The sequence below is a fragment of the Bufo gargarizans genome, chromosome 6 (genome assembly GCF_014858855.1).
Source record: "Bufo gargarizans isolate SCDJY-AF-19 chromosome 6, ASM1485885v1, whole genome shotgun sequence".
NCBI classification, from domain to species: Eukaryota; Metazoa; Chordata; class Amphibia; order Anura; family Bufonidae; genus Bufo; species Bufo gargarizans.
Genome location: NC_058085.1, coordinates 6,819,058 through 6,838,490, shown reverse-complemented (window position 1 = coordinate 6,838,490; position 19,433 = coordinate 6,819,058). Strand labels below are relative to the sequence as shown.

General features: G+C 47.7%; 1 protein-coding gene across 1 annotated transcript in view; it reads right to left on the bottom strand.

The window, feature by feature from the left end:
• Nucleotides 1-19,433, bottom strand: part of LOC122939905 (ABC-type organic anion transporter ABCA8-like) — a 322,317-nt gene that overhangs the window by 247,519 nt on the left and 55,365 nt on the right. The window contains 2 exon segments of the mRNA XM_044296113.1: nucleotides 9,169-9,269; nucleotides 9,992-10,135. Of these exon segments, the coding sequence (XP_044152048.1) occupies nucleotides 9,169-9,225 (57 nt within the window). The 5' untranslated portion in view covers nucleotides 9,226-9,269; nucleotides 9,992-10,135.

Here is a 19,433-nt window from a genome sequence, read left to right as displayed (position 1 = left end):
GTGTTGGTGGTGGCGGCAGGCGGGCGAGTGGTAACTTGAGAGGTGCCCGAAGCTGAGCTGGAGGAGGATGGTGCGTCAAGGTTCCGAGCAGGGCACTTGCAGGGCTGTGAGCCTGACACACACGCTGGCAGGCAACTGACTGCTATTATATTACAGTCAAATTATTAATATTTTTTTTTAATGCAAGCTGAAATGTGACACCAGATATGAGTGGTGGCACTGGGCAAGTGGGCACAGTATACGCTGTGGGTCTGACACACACGCTGGCAGGCAACTGCAATTTGATTACACAGAGAAAAATAATTTAAAAAAAAGCAGACTGATGTTCTAGCCCTAAAAAGGTCTTTTTGGGGTGCTGTCCTTACAGCAGAGATCAGATGAGTCCTTCAGGACTGCAGTGGACACTGAATACACTTGCCTAGCTATCGATTTCCCTATTAAATCAGCAGCAGCTCTGTCCCTCCTCTCACTGAGAATGCAGCTTCCGAATGAATCTAAAATGGATGCTGTCCAGGAGGTGGGTGGGTCTGGGAGGGAGGGTCTGCTGCTGATTGGCTGGAATGTGTCTGCTGACTGAGGTACAGGGTCAAAGTTTGTTCAATGATGATGTATAGGGGGCGGACCGAACATCGCATATGTTCACCCGCTGCGGCGAACGCGAACAAGCTATGTTCGCCGGGAACTGTTCGCCGGTGAATAGTTCGGGACATCTCTACTCCTAAACTCAACACAATACACCTCTGCAGAATGTTCTCCTTGTGATAAAGTACGCAACTTAGATTCTGCCATCGAGACCCGATCTGGGTCATCATAAATTAATCCCAAGGCTTTTAAAAAATTAATCCACCGACCGGAGGACCAGAGAACTGGTTGGCAGAGAAAAGACCCAGGACTGCGCGTCCCCTTTAAGCAGGGAAATGATTATCCCTACTCTCTGACTCTCATCACCAGATAAAGACGGACGCAGCTGAAAATACAGCTTGCATGACTCTCTAAAGCGGATAAAATCATCAACACCCCCAGAAAACCGACTCCCACAAGTAGAGCCATGAAGCAGACAATTCTGACAAAGTGAAACTGCATTGCGGAGGTCAGGTAATTCCTGCATGCGATCAACCAACGAATCAATTGACTCCATCTCAAAGCTGCTGAGAAATGGCAGTCTAGGTTTTGGCGGGTTATAATGTCACGCTGGACAGGATACAAGATACCACAGAAAACCACAAACAAGTGTCTAGGCCAGAAGCTGGGGATAAAAGGTCACCTCCTTACAAATCTTTACCAGCTCTCCCTAGACTACTGTGCCCACGTTCAGACACTGAAGGTGGGAATAAACTGTCATTCCCTGCTCAGGTCATGTGCGGAGGTCTGCTAGATTAGCAGCACATGTGTAGCCTTTTGTTATTGTTTTGGAGTTGAGCTGTATCCACCTCCCTTCAGGTGCACTGGGTGGGGTCGTTGGTATGAGCTTAAATTACACCCACTCCCAGTGTCCTGTGCGGGTTATAGCTTCTGTCTTGTTCAGAGGAAGGAAGGAGGGAAGGATTGCTGTTCCTGCTCAGTACAAGATAAGGCCCCATGCACACGGCCGTGTTTCACAGCCGTGTGCGGGCCGTGGAACCGCGGCCTGGATCCCTCCTGAGAGCAGGAGCGCACGGCGTCACTGGTTGCTATGACACCGTGCGCTCCCTGCTGCCGCCGCAATACAGTAATACACTGGTATGATCTATACCAGTGTATTACTGTACTGGTAATACACTGGTATAGCCTGCTTCCTCAGGACCTGGAGGAGGCAGGCGTCTCCCTAACAGCCTAGACAGGACACCCAAAAGAAAACCAAAATCAACTTATCTTGTCACAGAGCAGAAATGGCAAATCCTTCCTTCCTTCTACAGAGCAAGACTGAAGCTATTACCCGCATGGAACACTGGGAAGAGGCATGATTTAAATTCCTACAAACGACCCCACCCAGAGCACCTGAAGGGAGGCGGATACAGCTCAACTCCAAAACAAAAACTAAAAACTACACACGTGCTGCTAGCCTGGCAGACCTCCGCACATAATCTGAGCAGGGCATGACACATTTAGAAGTATAGGTACTACTGTGGTGGATGCAATCAACAAAATCTGACTAAACCCTCACACTGATGTTAAAATGAGACTTTAGCCAATATATCCTTATATGAAGGACATACCAAAGCCTGCGCACCACGTCAAGGTATCTCAGGTGGAACAGGACCTAACGCTAACCAACCTGTGCCATATGGGCAGTACCAGGAGCCAGTGGGCGAATTACAGAAGTGTAAGGTCCGACTCACAGCAAACAGCTCCCAGTTGCCTCCAGTGTGAAATCACACATGCAATGGGAGGAGGCTGTGAGCCCCACCCAGAGCTGACTGATATGATGCAGGCCTCACAAGTGCACCGAATGCTGCCTATAGATGAAAATCAGGCACATTCAAATTTGGAGTTTATACACCTCCAGACATACATATACAAATTGCATAATATAACGTGGTCTCAAAAAGCAGGAAATGCTCAACCCCACATGCAGTTGTGCATTTATAACCGGGGGAGCAAATCCTCCACATGTGGTCCATTGCTAATGGCGATCCCCAGCAAGAAATGCGTACAATGGAGGATAGCCGCAGCGGACCACAAGTGCCAAATAGACATCCTACACTAGATAGCATTTTGCTCTCCCTGCCCACCTGCTGATGATTGACAGTCTTGTACCGAGTTTTCTCCCTTTCTCTCTAGGAGAGAACTGCCAATCATTAGCAGATGGCAGAGAGCAGGAGATTATGAATAACCAGGACTCTTCTCAGGTAAATTTGACTCTTTTCAAGGCCTGTGCTGTGATGATTATGATGCTGGTTCTCAGCAACCACTTACTTTTAGCTCATAAGTGACACACGGCTGAAATCAGTATTTCTGTCACTATTTTATGCTGCCTTCAGTGAGGTCAGCATAACGTTGATGACAGGTTCCCTTTAACATAGGTGTCTTCACCTCTTTTTTATCCATATTGCAGTGTCACAGGAAGGATGCATACATGAAACCTTCATTTAATCCAAAGGTGACAGGCTGTTGAGACGGTATATCAATTTAGTCTCCTCTTGCTGCAATTTTTATCCACATTGCCTTGTCCTGGGGCCAGTTTCATTTAGCAAATTCCCCAGACTCTCAAGCTTGAAGCGTTTCCTTGATGCTGCGATCTTATATGTCTCACTAGTGTAGTGTCTTCTGTAGTATTGATGCTACTTAGATGTTTTGATATCCGCCTCCTTAATTTTTGTATGGTCTTCCCTACATACAGTTTGGGACAGTCACATTTAATGACAACTCCTGTTGACTTACAATTGATGTAATCTATTACTTGATATTTTTTTCCCCATCAACGGGATTATCAAATGTCTTAGTTGGTATCATTAGATTACAAAAAGTGCAGTTTCCACATGGGAATGATCCTTTAGTTTTTCTTCATAGATTTTCACCATCTATTCAGACGGAGGCAATGATTGGTGTGACGAAGTAAGGATTTAGAAATATAGCAATAAGACAGCACTACTCACTGGGTTTCCAGTTATTCTAGTCTGTGGAGGTGCCTGTAGAGTCGGATCCCGGTCTCTTGGTCCCCGTAAGCGTCAGAAAATAGTATAAAGCCACGGCACTCCAATGTATCTTGTTCTTTTCCTTATTTTATTGCACCTTACACAGCAATGTTTCGACCTTGCAGTCTTTATCAAGCTCACATTACAATATGTGACAGGGAACATTTAAATACCATCATAGTACCTCTCATTGGTTACAACTTTCCCCGCCTCATTAACCCCTCCTATTTCACAATCAACCCCCCTACCCACCCACGATCCCTGGTCCTGAATGCCAGCATTTCTAAATTACTAGACTTTGAAATGCTGTCATTCCATCTGGTGGAGACGGATAGTTTTAAAGGCCTTATGGTGGTGACTGTCCCACAGTACGTCGTGCCCAGCCGTCTCTACTTTTCCAGGAGAGCCATCCCTTCCCTGCATAACCAAGTAGGGGATAAAATCAGGTGTGCACTGCGCAACGTCATCTGTGGCAAGGTGCACCTGACTGCGGATACGTGGACCAGTAAGCACGGTCAGGGACGTTATATCTCCCTAACAGCAGACTGGGTAAGTGCAGTGGCGGCTGGGCCTGAGGCGGATAGCAGTTTGGCGCATGTCCTTCCACCACCGAGGATTGCAGGGCGCTTCATTTTGCCTCCTGTTGCTTCCGCATCCTCTACCGCCTCCTCATTCGGTCAGCGTAACACCTTTACCACCATCTTCAGCACAGCCAGGGGTAAACCACAGCAGGCAGTTTTAAAACTTATCTGTTTGGGGGACAAACCCCACACTGCGCAGGACCTGTGGACGGGCCTTGAACAACAGACCGATGAGTGGTTGCTGCCGGTGAGCCTCAAGCCCGGCCTGGTGGTGTGCGATAATGGGCGAAATCTCTTGGCAGCTCTGGGACTAGCCGATTTGACACACATCCCTTGCCTGGCGCATGTGCTGAATTTGGTGGGGCAGAGATTCCTTAAAAATGACCCCGATATGTCAGAGCTGCTGCATAAAGTGCGGGCCGTCTGTTCGCGCTTCCGGCGTTCACATCCTGCCGCTGCTCGCCTGTCTGCGCTACAGCGTAACTTCGGCCTTCCCGCTCACCGCCTCATATGCGACGTGCCCACCAGGTGGAACTCCACCTTGCACATGCTGGACAGACTGTGCGAGCAGCAGCAGGCCATAGTGGAGTTTCAGCTGCAGCACGCACGGGTCAGTCGCACTGCGGAACAGCACCACTTCACCACCAATGACTGGGCCTCCATGCGTGACCTGTGTTCCTTGTTGCGCTGTTTCGAGTACTCCACCAACATGGCCAGTGCCGATAACGCCGTTTTCAGTGTAACTATTCCACTTCTATGCCTCCTTGAAAAAACGCTGCTGGCGATGACAGAAGAGGATGTGACACAGGAGGAGGAGGAGGAAGAGGGATCATTTACAAGGGTTTCTGGACAGTCATTCCCAAATGGCTCTGAGGGTGGGTTCCTGCACCCACAAATACCAGGTAAACATTTGTGGTGGCCACGCTACTGGATCCCCGTTACAAGGACAACCTGACAGCAGGGGCACAGTGGAAGCACAAGGTGAAGGCAGAGGTCGCCAACGCAGCTGGGGCACCGCCAGCACCTCAGAAGGCAGGGTTAGCATGGCCGAAATGTGGAAAAGCTTTGTCAGCACGCCACAACAACCAGCACCACCAGCTGATATGGAACGTCTTAGCAGGAGGCAGCATTTCACCAACATGGTGGAGCCGTATGTGTGCACACGCCTACATGTACTGAATGACGGGTCTGCCCCCTTCAACTTCTGGGTCTCCAAATTAAGCACATGGCCTGAGCTAGCCCTTTACGCCTTGGAGGTGCAGGCCTGCCCTGCAGCCAGTGTATTATCTGAACGTGTGTTTAGCACGGCAGGGGGCGTCATCACAGACAAGCGCAGCCGCCTGTCCACAGCCAATGTGGACAAGCTCACATTCATTAAAATGAACCAGGCATGGATCCCACAGGACTTGTCCGTACCTTATGCAGAATAGACATGTATACAGGCACTAACCAGCCATTGTATACTGCAGCAAAATTGCTCATTCTTGTATTTTGGATATTTCACACTCTTTTGGAGTGTATCCTAATTAAAAAAATTTAATTAAAAACAAAAACCTGTGTTGGCTACCTCTTTCTCGTCCACCACCGCTTCCACCTACACCGCTACGTCCACCGCCTCCTCAAATTCCTACTCCATATGGAACTCATAAATCAATTTTTTTTTTTATTGTACGTATTTTCTTTTATGTCATTTCACTACTTTGTCAGTTACATTTTCTGGTGAAATTTACCAATTTTTGGGTGTGGTGTACCACTGCTATACCTAGTAGACAGGTTAAAAAAAAATAATAAATAGTTACATTTTCTGGTGAAATTCACCAATTTTTGGATATGATGTACTACTGCTATAACTAGTAGACCGAAAAAAAAAAAAATTGTCAGTTACATTTTCGGGTGCAATTTTTGGGTGTAATATACCCCTCCTCTACCTAGTTGACAGCTTAATAAATTTCAATAATTTTCTTTAACATTTTCGGGTGACAATAAACAATTTTTTTCTGTCATAGACCCCTGCTCTACCAAGTAGACAGGTTAATACATTTCACAAATTTTTCAGTTACCGTATTTTTCGCCGTATAAGACGCACTTTTTTCCCCCCAAAAGTGGGGGGGAAATAGCAGTGCGTCTTATACGGCGAATGTAGCCGATTTTGCCTAGTTTTCAATGATACACCCGCCGCGATGCCGCGCGGCGGGTGTATCAGCTGTGAGGGAGGAGGGGCTGGGGGCGGGGGCTGGGGGCGGCATCTGTATTTATAATGACAGCGGGGCCCGTGCAGTGACTGTATTCTACTACACGGGCCCCGCTCACTGTATAATCATATCTCTAATAGTTAATCGTTGTATGCATGTAAAAGCACAATGAGCGTTAATGATGAGCGCTGTCTATTACTTACAATTAGAAGCGCTCGCCGTTCGGAGCAAAGAGGAGGGAGGAGGCAGGCCGGGAGGACGGGCGCTGGCAGTGTGAGTCATACGTCACGCGCCTGCGCCGCCCACTTTATGAATGAAGCAGGCGGCCTGGGCGCATGACGTATGACTCACACTGCCAGCGCCCGTCCTCCCGGCCTGCCTCCTCCCTCCTCTCTGCTCCGAACGGCGAGCGCTTCTAATTGTAAGTAATAGACAGCGCTCATCATTAACGCTCATTATGCTTTTACATGCACACAACAATTAACTATTAGGGATATGATTATACAGTAAGCGGGGCCCGTGTAGTAGAATACAGTCACTGCACGGGCCCCGCTGTCATTATAAATGCAGATGCGACCCCCACCCCCATTATAAAAGCAAATGCGACCCCCACACTTATGGAGGGGATCTGTGGATGACACATAGCATAAGATGCTATATATGTGTCATCCACAGATCCCCCCCATAACTGTCATACACAGATCCTCATAACAGTGCCATCCAGAGAGGATCCCCCATAAGTGTCACCCACAGATCCCCCATAACAGTGCGTCATCCACAGATCCCCATAACAGTCCGTCACCCACAGATCCCCCATAACAGTGCGTCACCCACAGATCCCCCATAACAGTGCGTCACCCACAGATCCCCCATAACAGTGCGTCACCCACAGATCCCTCATAACAGTGCGTCACCCACAGATCCCCCATAACAGTGCGTCACCCACAGATCCCCCATAACAGTCCGTCACCCACAGATCCCCCATAACAGTGCGTCACCCACAGATCCCCCATAACAGTGCGTCACCCACAGATCCCCCATAACAGTGCGTCACCCACAGATCCCCCATAACAGTGCGTCACCCACAGATCCCCCATAACAACAGATCCCCCATAACAGTGTGTCATCCACAGATCCTCCATAACAGTGCATCACCCACAGACCACAATTAGTTCAAAAGCGCACCTTTTGGTTCAAAATATTTTTTTTCTTATTTTCCTCCCCAAAAACCTAGGTGCGTCTTATACGCCGGTGCGTCTTATACGGTGAAAAATACGCTACATTCTTGGGTTGACATTATACAATTTTAGATGTGAATAAACACCTGCTATGCATAGGTGACAGGGAATAAAATTTCTGAAATTCTTCAGTAATTAATGCGCGCCACATCCTTTCATTCAATGCTTAAACTTTAAAAAGTTGTCACACTTTTATGCTTTAATAATTTCTCGCGTATTTCAACTCTATAATTTTAAATTTGAAAAAATGAATCCTCCCTTGGATGTGGTATCTCTTTCTCACGCTCCCTCTCCGGCATGGAACCCTGATTCCCCGCCACCCGTAATCACCATGGTAGGCGCATAAAAGAACATCGAAAGTTGATAGAGCAGATATCAAATTGGATCGTGAACATCACAGGGACGTGTGACATGGTGGAGCAGTATGTGTGCACACACCTACACAAACTGACTGACAACTTCTGGGTCTCCAAATTGGGCACATGGCCTGATCTTGCCCTTTACCCCTTGGAGGTGCTGGCCTGCCCTGCAGCCAGTGTATTGTCTGAATGTGTGTTTAGCATGACTGGAGGGGGTTATCACAGGTTATATTTCCCAATGTTTTGGGGTGTACCCTAATTTAAAAAATAAAATGTGAAACCAAAAACCAGTGTAGGCTACTTCCTCCTCCACCGCCGCTTCCACCTACACTGCCACATCCACCGCCTCCTCAACCTCCTACTCCATATGGACCTGATTCCTATTTTTTATTTTTATGTATTTTATGTTATTTTAAGTCATTTCCCTATCCACATTTGTTTGCAGAGCACTTGCCATGCTCTTAACCACATTTTGATGCCATTTGCAGCCCTCTAGCCCTTTCCATGACATTTTTACAGCCATTTTAGTGCTCAAAAGTTCGGGTCCCCATTGACTTCAATGGGGTTCTGGTTCGGGGTCAAGTTCGGGTCCCGAACTCGAACTTTTATCCAAAGTTCGTCCAAACCTGTCGAACCCGAGCATCCAGGTGTCCGCTCAACTCTAGTCCCCATCATGTTGAGATTCCAGCGGCCTTGATACCTGTTCTCCCCTGTAGAAATATCTTTATCGAACCGCTTTCCATGTTAGTCACTTACGTGTCCCAAATTGGGTGGGAAAAAGTCACACACACATCAAATTGGTAATCACTGAAAAGAACAGATCGTCCCGCAAAAAATTAGCCCTCACACAGCCCCGTACACATAACTACAAAAAAGTTATAGAGGTCAGAAGATGGTTATTAAAAAAAACTATTTTTTTCCTCAAAGGTTTATTTTTTATTTTCTTCAGTATTAAAACGCAAGAAAGACTTCCGGTTCTGGCGCTAGCATGACTGGTCGCAGCTTCTAGTGCTCCGCTCCACGAGCTCTGATTATCTTCTGCTCCCTATCATACCATCCTTGATTCATATCAAGTACTGGGCTTGCCGCACACTACCATCGGTCCGGCGTCTTATGGACCGGTATCTTGTTCGCTCGGGGAGCAGAATGCAACAGAAATCGGAACAGAAGACACCGAAACATACCTCACTGTCCTCCAAGATGGCAGATCCCGCTCCACCGACAGACCACGATGACAACATGCTGCTCCCTCCAGTTGAGTCTTCGCTTGACGGAGTGGATTTCCCTGAAGAAAATAAAAGTGGACTATAAAAAACTGGTTGAGGTGGCAACCTGAATCCTGCCTGACTTACAGGAATACCTCTCTACCACTGTAGCTGCCTCCCTTTCTGATCTACGACAAGAACTGACGGATCATAACCGGCGCATAAGTGAGGTAGAAGAGAGTGAATGCGCTGGATGATGAGCGCACTGCCCTACGCATCTCAATTGACACTCTGACCCGCGAAAATAAAAGAAGAGGACCTAGAGAACCGCTCCAGACGAAATAATCTAAGGTTTGTGGGTCTGCCGGAGGCAATATCACACTAAGAACTAATATCCATTTACGAGCTGGAAATCCCAAAAAAGCTCAATCTACCTAATTCCTGTAAGGTGGAGAGGGCTCATAGGATTGGCCCACCATTACCACCTCAACACCAAGAACCACCCGAATCCATTAAGCTTCCGGCACTATCCCAATGCCCCAGGCAAGTCATAGCTCTGTACCTAGATTTTTCAGAGACAGCTGCCATTCTAAAGGTTTATAAAAGGATTAAAGCGCCACTAGAGATACGAGGATGCAGAATATTACTATTTGAGGACTTTTCCAAGGAAGTTTCCAGAAAAAGAAATGAGTTCTCGGGCATTTGTTCCAAGTTATACCACTCACAAATCAAGTTTGCACTTCTGTATCCTGCCACCATAAAGATTTTCAGTGTCAGTGCAGATGGTTCGTATGCTACTTACCAGTCGTTACAAGAAGCAAAAGCTGCACTTCAGGATGGAGCCTTCAAGCGACCGGATCATCAAACTTGAGAGACTAGGCAACGCTACTTTGCAACGGGAAATACCATCCTTTCACTAGATCGCGGTCCGATCTGGAACTTGAACCTAAAGAACAAAGAAAGAAGAACAAGGATCACCTCGGAACGTGAACTTTGATTTATTCTATCGAGTGGGGTATTTATATAGTTCCCCTGATGCTCCTACCCAATGTTGGTAATACATCAATTTTGGCAGATAAGTAAGCGTCACATGTATCTCTGGATTCTATGTTTTGTAACTGTCTACTGTTGTCTTCCAGCATGTCCTTTCTTACAGGAGCTGAATGAGAGGATGTCTTTTCTTGTGTGCCACAAAGGGGAGGAGAGTAGGCATGCTTGGAAGAAGTGAAGTAAGAATGGTTTTTCATGTACACAAAGAACGTACAGGCAGGTTCATAAATATTGGGACATCGACACAATTCTAAAATTTTGGGCTCTATACACCACCACAATGGATTTGAAATGAAACCAACAAGATGTGCTTAACTGCAGACTGACAGCTTTTTTTTTTTTTTTTTTTTGAATCTCTTTTTTTATTTTCAACATATAAAAATACAAGTGAACATGAACAGGATAATTAATAATGGAGCAAAAATATGCTCGCGCGTTTAGTACACAGTTCTCATTTCATATACAGAACATCTATAACCCCAGCCTATCCCACCCCCCCCCCTCCCCCCCACCCCTGGTTGTCTTGGTGGTTTCTATAGAGAATTTGATTTCATGATCCCATATCGGGGATTTGGGTTTTCCAATTTTTAGACTCTTCCTGCCTTTCATACAGTTAGTTTTCCTATTTCATTTTCTTACAGGCATATTCATATCTCTGCACCCTCTCACATAACTTCTTCCACTCTTCAATATTTGGTGGTTTATCCGCCCCCCACTCTCTGGCCACAACAACCCGCGCCAACATTAGACCCTTTTCCCATTTACTTTCACTTTTTCTATCCAAACCAACTTCCTTAATGTAGCCCAGCACCGCTGTCGAGATCTCCAATGGCACATTACACCCAGTTACCCCAGTGAGCTCCTGGAATACCTGGGCCCAGTAAACCTGCATTCGAGGACAGTGCCAGATCACATGAACGAAGTCTGCATTGTACATTCTACACTTCCAACATCTAGAATCATTTGTTTTATACATCCTGCTCACCACCCGGGGAGTTATATAGGTTCGATGGAGAATGAAAAACTGTATCAGCCGGAAATTACTCGATATAGTACACCTCTTTATACTTTTATAAATAAGACCCCAGTCTAAAGTATCAGACTCCGCTTCCTGTGCCCATTTACTTTCACTTTTAAATTTAATCACCCCACCTAACCCCCTCTTAATCTTTTTATATATCTGTGAAATTGATATTTTAGTCCCATTACGATAATAACAGAATTCTATAAATTCTGAATATTTTGTGCTTAAATATTTTTTGTTTTTAGTTAACTCAAATGCATGTTTTAATCGATAATATCTAAATCGTGTAAGGGTGTCTACCTCTATACTAGGCCCAATTTCTTCTAGTGTCTTCATCTTTCCTTCCACCTCAATCTGTGAAATAAACTTTATACCGTTTCTTTCCCAAAATAAATAATCATCTAACCTCTGAAACTCGACTAAATGTATATTTCCCCATATAGGGGTAATACTTGATGAGTGAACTATACCCAGTAATTTCTTAACTTTAACCCATATTAAGTATATCATTTTACTAATTGGGCACCTCCTGCCCTTTATTTTTAACATCCCTGTTTCTAAAACACTAACCATGTTATACTGTGTACCTTCTCTCTTATCCAACAGAAAGCGACGCAAACTGTCGTCTTCCGTCATTAACCATTGCAGCTGGGATGCATAGTAGTAGCCACGAAAGCATGGAACGGACAAACCACCATCTTCTTCATCTAACCACAAATATTTTTGTTTCAACCTTACCCTTTTTCTCCCCCATATGAGATCATTTATCAATCCCTCCAATGCATTAAAAAAACGATCGTCTATCCATACAGGGCAAGAGGAGAGCACATATAGAATCTGTGGTAGCAAAACCATCTTAACAATAGCAATTCGATCAGCCTGACGAATCAATAACCTTTGCCAAGTGCTTATTTTATTTTTAACCTTTTTAATCAGACTGACAGCTTTAATTTGAGGGTATTTACATCCAAATCAGGTGAACGGTGTAGGAATTACAACAGTTTGCATATGTGTCGCCCACTTGTTCAGGAACCAAAAGTAATGGGACAGAATAATCATAAATTAAACTTTCACTTTTTAATACTTGGTTGCAAATCCTTTGCAGTCAATTACAGCCTGAAGTCTGGAATGCATAGACATCACCAGACGCTGGGTTTCATCCCTGGTGATGCTCTGCCCGGCCTCTACTGCCACTGTCTTCAGTTCCTGCTTTTTCTAGGGGAATTTTCCCTTCAGCAAGTGAAATGCATGCTCAATCGGATTCAGGTCAGGTGATTGACTTGGCCATTGCAGAACATTCCACTTCTTTCCCTTAAAAAACTCTTTGGTTGCTTTTGCAGTATGCTTTGGGTCATTGTCCATCTGTACTGTGAAGAGCCGTCCAATGAGTTCTGAAGCATTTGACTGAATATGAGCAGATATTGCCCGAAACACTTCAGAATTCATTCTGCTGCTTTTGTCAGCAGTCACATCATCAATAAATACAAGAGAACCAGTTCCATTGGCAGCCATACATGCCCACGCCATGACACTACCACCACCATGCTTCACTGATGAGGTGGTATGCTTAGGATCATGAGCAGTTCCTTTCCTTCTCCATACTCTTCTCTTCCCATCACTCTGGTACAAGTTGATCTTGGTCTCATCTGTCCATAGGATGTTGTTCCAGAACTGTGAAGGCTTTTTTAGATGTCGTTTGGCAAACTCTAATCTGGCCTTCCTGTTTTTGAGGCTCACCAATGGTTTACATCTTGTGGTGAACCCTCTGTATTCACTCTAGTGAAGTCTTCTCTTGATTGTTGACTTTGACACACATACACCTACCAACTACAGTCAGTCCGAGCACTTGCCGATGCATACTTAAATGCGTCTCGCAGTACTGGTTGACGGTAACCCCTGGCCCTAAATCTCTCCTGCAAACCCCTTGCCTCACTGAAGAAGGATACATCGCTGGAACAGTTCCTTTTAACCCGGAGGTATTGGCCTCTGGGTATGCCCCGTTTGAGTGGAGCCTGGTGATCACTGCTCCAGTGAAGCAAGGAGTTTGTGGCCATAGTCTTCCTATAGATGTTTGAGGATAGCTTGTCTCCTAACTTGGTGACTCTCAAGTCCAGGAAGGTGATACTCTCCGACTCAAGTTCAAAGGTGAACCTGAGGCCTATCTCGTTTTTGTTGAGATCCGAGATAAACCTCTTGAAGTCTGCTGGTCCACCCTTCCATACCACGAACACGTCGTCAGTATAGCACGTCCAGAACTGGATGTTATTGGACCACCAGATGACGTGATCGGGAAAAACGTGGGTGTCCTCCCACCAGCCCAGGAATAGATTGGCATAAGTTGGGGCACATGGGCTGCCCATTGCCGTCCCCCTGAGCTGGTAGTAGAAACGCGCGTTGTAAAGGAAAAAATTGTGGGTCAGGGTGAACTCCAGCAGTTTCAAGATAAAGTCATTGTGTGAGCCACACTGTATTCCCCTGGTGCGAAGGAAATACTCAATGGCTCTAAGTCCACATTGATGTGGGATGGAACTGTACAATGATTCGACATCAATACTGGCCAACAGACAGTCTGGATCAAGGTTAAGGGTATCAATTTTGTTGAGGAAGTCCATTGTGTCCCTCGTGTAGGCCGGGAGGGACACAACGAACTCCCCCAACACCCGATCCAGATACACCCCACAGTTCTGGGTTAGGGAATTGACACCCGAAACAATTGGGCGGCCTCTAAGGGGGGCTGTACCCTTATGTATTTTCGGAAGTCCGTAAAATGTAGCTATCAGAGGTTTAGCCGGTAAAAGAAAGTCGAATTCTGTCATACTAATGACTTTGTTGTTTAGGCCGGTCTGCAATATCTGTCTCAGATCTTCTAAAAAGGGCTGAGTCAGGTTAGTAGGTAAGATCCCATAGCCCTCTTTATCCCTCAGGAGATCCAGGCACATGCGCATGTAGAAATCGCAGTCTAGGACAACCAAATTGCCGCCCTTATCCGACGGTTTGATGACGATGGTGTTGTCCTTTTCAAGTGACCTCAGTGTCCGCATCTCCGTGGGGGAGAGATTAAAGGATTTAGGTCCCATTTGACCTAGTTGTTCCAGATCGCTCGTGACCATCTGAAGGAAGATATCGACGTGTTCATAATTGGCCGGAGGTGGCATCCTTTTACTTTTGGACTTCAGTGTGGTGAAAGGGCCCGTACCAGGGACACGATTATGATCCCTACTCAGATCCATAAGGGTTTGCAAGTCGCCAAAATCCCCTTCATCCAGACCCAGCCTATTACAAGTCTCCCTATTTGAAACACTGAAGAACTTGTGCCACTTAAGTCTCCTGCAGAAGAGGTGGAGGTCCTTAGTCCAAGTAAAGAGGCTGAAACTAGTGGTCGGTACGAATGACAGTCCCCTCTTCAGGACCCCCACCTCTTCCGGGCTGAGACTTCTAGCGGATAGATTAACAATCTGGAGGTTGGCTACTGCCCCCTGTCCAGACGGCCGCGATCCCGAAGTTGGTATGGGATCGCACTCTTCTCTAAAAAAGACGGCTGTTGTTGCGGCATGGTGTTGTTGAAGGGACTAGAGGGAGGTGAGGAGGAGGAGGTATTTTGATCCTCGTTTCGCTCGTCCCCTGCCTCTGTAGCCTCCGCCTCTCGGCCATCCTCGTCCTCCTTGTCGTCTGGGTCCCGATTGACCCCGGTTGGACGATCCTCCGTATGATTTAGAGTAAGAGTCCGTATCTGAAGAATCGATCTCAGAGGAGGAGGGTTCCGAGCCCACTACAGGTCCCTGGCCTACCGTGTATGCACGGTTTTCCCTAAATTCACACAGGTCCCTAACAAACTGTCTGTGTTTGCGTTCTTTAATTAGCCCCTGAAATCGATCAACAGAGGATTGTCATGACGTCTCGTGTCTTGCAAACTCAGGATCTTCTCTAAGCTTCAGAGCGGCCTCAATTTGTTCCTGTAACTTCTTAGAGGAGCGATCAAACACCTGTTTCTCCTCCTCTAATAGCAGGCTCATAAGTGCTAGTGAGCTCTGGGTGAGCATATCTTCCCACTTGGTCAGAAGTGCTGGTGAAGAGATTCTGTCGGCTGGTCGCACCCGGAGGCGCAATCCACGCGGGACGATCTTGTGCCCTATGTAGCTCTCCAGGGATTTAACCTCCCACCATGACTTTATATTGTCTTTGTAACAATTATATAAATCACTGATTCCCTTACGTCCTACCAGCAGCACAGATGGGGAGATGGGGTTAACTGCCCCTGTGGACTGGTAGGACCGGCGGAATTTTAATGAGCCCAAGAACCAATAAACGATCTTCAGCTCCCTGAAAGGGAGGAGATCACCCCCCAGCCCACCGTGTTTTTTTCTGTCCTTTGGACAGGTTGGACTGGCGTATCGCTCCTTCTGGGAGCTGAGAGTTAGGGGCTCCTTTCTCTTTCTTGTAAAGGATCGCCCCGTTTTTTTACATGGCTCTCTTTTTGCCTTTATTTCAGGCGGATTGCGGCGATTTTTTTATACCTGGGGACCGCGGGGAGCGGGGTGTCCCCCTTCCCTCTCCTTTCAGTTTCTCCTGGTCTCCCGTTCCTCCCATCGCCACATGCGTGTGGCGCTATGGGCGCCGCCATCTTCCGGAAGTGATGCGCACTAGCTGCGCTACGTCACTTCCGGTTTTTTCGCAGCGCGGCTGAGGTTCTATCCTCACCCTCTTGATAAGATTTACTTCCCTATAGACATCCTGTGATCCAGGATGACCTGGGGCAGCTATCCAAAGCATGTTTAGCTAGTTTGTTTAGCTGTCTTATATCTTAGGATACTTACGATTTGGGACCCGCCCAGGGGCGGGGCTTCTTCCTTTTAAGCGCCCAGAGCCTGTCATTCAGTGCTCTGGTTGCATTGCTTTGACAAGCTAGCTCCATAGTTCCCTGTGCCTTGTGATATCCTTATATTATTGCTTGACGTGGGTTTGTGTGTTCCTCTTCTGCAGCTCTATATTTCTCTAGTGCTGGTGGGCCCCCCTTAAGGTCTCGTTTCTCCACCTCCAATTTTTTTGTAGGTGTTATGACCTGTCTTTTTTGTTTCCAATTACAGACTATGGCTTCCCCCAAGGATCTGGATCAGCGAAAAGCTGGGGCTAAGAGGAAGCATTTGGCGTGCTTTGATTGTAACACGCCCTTAGACGACGGCTGTCCCTACTCTAGGTGTGAGAGTTGTCGCACGGCGTCCACGGATCCCGCCGTACGGACACAGCGTGTCTTCAGAGCGGATGAGACCCTTCTCTCTGTGATGCGCACAGAATGGCGAAAGCCTGAGAAAGGCCCAGTTCTCACTAGAAAGTTTAAACTGATGTACCCGATGGCTAAACCCTTGGTGGAATCGTGGGGTTCCATTCCCAAGGTGGACATGGCGATAGCCAAGTTGTCCCGGCGCACTCTAGTCCCTGCAGATGATGGGTCTAGTCTGCAGGACCCTCTAGATCGGAGGGCAGAGTGCACCCTCAGAAGGAGTTATGCGGCGGCCGCTGCCTCCGCATCAACTTTGATTGCGGCCACTGAAGTAGCCACCTATTTACGCTCTAGGCTCAATCAGATCCAGACAGATGTGGACCAGAGCGTATCCAGGGATGATATCTTAGCAGCTTTCAAGTCAGCCAACCTGGCTATGGATTTCTTAGTCGACTCCACCCAGATGCAGTTGAAGCTGGCCGCCAAAACTATGGCCTTAGTTTCGGCTGCCCGCAGACCACTCTGGCTGAAACCTTGGGTCGCGGACAACGCGTCCAAGTTTAATCTTTGTGGGCTCCCCTTCGAACCAGACAGGCTGTTTGGGTCCGAATTGGATAAAATAATGGAGGGGCTCTCTGACAAAAAAGGTAAGAGCCTCCCCCAGCAGCCCTTTCGGGGACGCCCCAGGCAGGAAAAGAAGCGCGAAGGACGTCCGGGGCAGCAATCTAGGCGTAGAGATTGGGGGGGACTGTCTCGTAAATATTCGAGGCGCTCCCGTAAACCCGCTAAGGAGGCAAAACCCTCCTGACTATGGGCCTCTTCGAGGCTCTTGGATAAGTCCTGCTGTCCCTGCAGTGTCTCCTCTAGACTTTCCCGTACCACTCCCCCAAACGCCCGTGGGGGGCCATCTCTCCCATTTCAAGGACTCTTGGAGTCAGTTGATCGCAGACCCTTGGGTTCTGAACTTAGTCTCCGTCGGGTACCGGGTAGACTTTCTCTCTCTCCCCCCAGAGAGATTCGTCGCTACACGAAACTTCGGGCCGGCCAAACAAGTGGTCCTGGAATCTTACATCGAGGACTATATCTCCAAGGGAGCCCTAGAGAATGTGCCGGCAGGGGAGAGAGGCCTAGGCATTTACTCACCAGTGTTCCTGGTTCCCAAAAAGACGGGAGACCTCCGGATTATCATCGATTTGAGATTTCTCAATCGATTTATAAGGAAAACAAGGTTTCGCATGGAAACCATAAGGTCAGTCGCCCATATCCTCAACCTCGGGGATGTCATGGCTACTCTGGACCTCAAAGATGCTTATCTTCACATTCCGATCCATTCCGCTTTCCGGAAATTTCTCAGGATCGCGGTCCAGTTTTCAGGGGTTCGCAGGCACTTTCAGTTCACTGCGCTCCCCTTCGGAATCTCTTCTGCCCCCCTTATCTTCACCAAGGTGGTGGTATCGGTGGTGGCAGCATTGAGACTTCAAGGGCTGACTATTATTCCTTATCTGGACGATTGGCTTTTCATAGCCTCTTCAGTTCCGATCCTTACCCACCATCTTCAGGTCGCAATCTCCTTTCTTCTCCGCCTAGGCTGGATTATCAACTGGCAGAAGTCGAATGTGAGCCCATCATCTTCAATCCATTATTTAGGATTCGTGGTCGACTCTGTGGAGATGTCCCTCCGGTTGACTCAAGAAAGGAAAGCGAGGATTCAGGACCTGGCAAAGGTCCTTCATGTCCCTCGTCGAGTCTCTATTCGGACTCTCATGAAGATGGTGGGGCTCATGTCAGCGGCTGCGGACGCAGTCCCTTGGGCGCTATGGCACCTCCGTCCTCTTCAGTCGGAGGTCTTACACTTATGGAACGGCAGCCCTGCGGGGCTAGATTCCCTGTGCTCCCTGTCCGGTCAAACCCGGAATTCCCTCAGATGGTGGTTTCGACTGCCAGCAGGGAAGTCTATGACCCAACCAGTTTGGGTCATATTGACTACAGACGCGTCCCTTGTAGGCTGGGGCGCTCACCTGGACGGATCCCAAGTGCAGGGATCTTGGTCCCCCCTGGAGCGGCATCTTTCCTCCAATCTTCGCGAGATGCGAGCTATCCGGCTAGCCCTCCTTCACTTCGCCCCTCAGATTCGGGGCAAAGCGGTGAAAGTCCAGTCAGACAATATGACTGCGGTTCTTTATATAAACAAGCAGGGAGGCACAAGGTCATTACCCCTTCTATCAGAGATCGGGGTGATCCTTCGGTGGGCAGAGCTGAACCTTTCCCATCTATCTGCCATTCATATCCGAGGTTCCCTCAATATGATAGCAGACCGCTTAAGTCGAGGATTACCGACCATGGAGTGGTCTCTGCATCCGGAGGTCTTCAGGCAGCTAGTTCACAGTTGGGGTATGCCAGAGGTGGACCTCATGGCAACCAGGTTCAACGCCAAGGTGCTGAGGTTCTGTTCCCTGTACCGGGAAGACAACCCCCTGGCGATAGATGCTCTGTCGATACCGTGGAGGTTCAGGCTGGCTTACATCTTCCCTCCTTTTTCCATGATACCGAGGGTATTGATGAAAATCCGTCAGGATCAGGCCTCGGTAATAGCCATCATACCGTTTTGGCCCAAAAGATCCTGGTTTACCCAGCTCATTCAGATGAGTCGGGGACAATACTGGAGACTCCCCCCGGAGCAGACCCTGGTGTTGTGGGACACTCACCTCTGCCCAGATCTGCACAGGTTCAACCTGACAGCCTGGAGGTTGATCAGTCCCTTCCCAACATAGAAGGGCTTTCCGAGTCGGTCCTGAGAACTTTGTCGCATTCCCGAGCAGAGTCTACAAACAAGGCCTACTCCAGGATCATGAGAATCTTCGTGGCATGGTGTGATTCCAAACAGGTGGCGTCTACAGATTCGCCCCTTCCTGCGATACTACATTTCCTTCAGGACGGATTAGATAGAGGCCT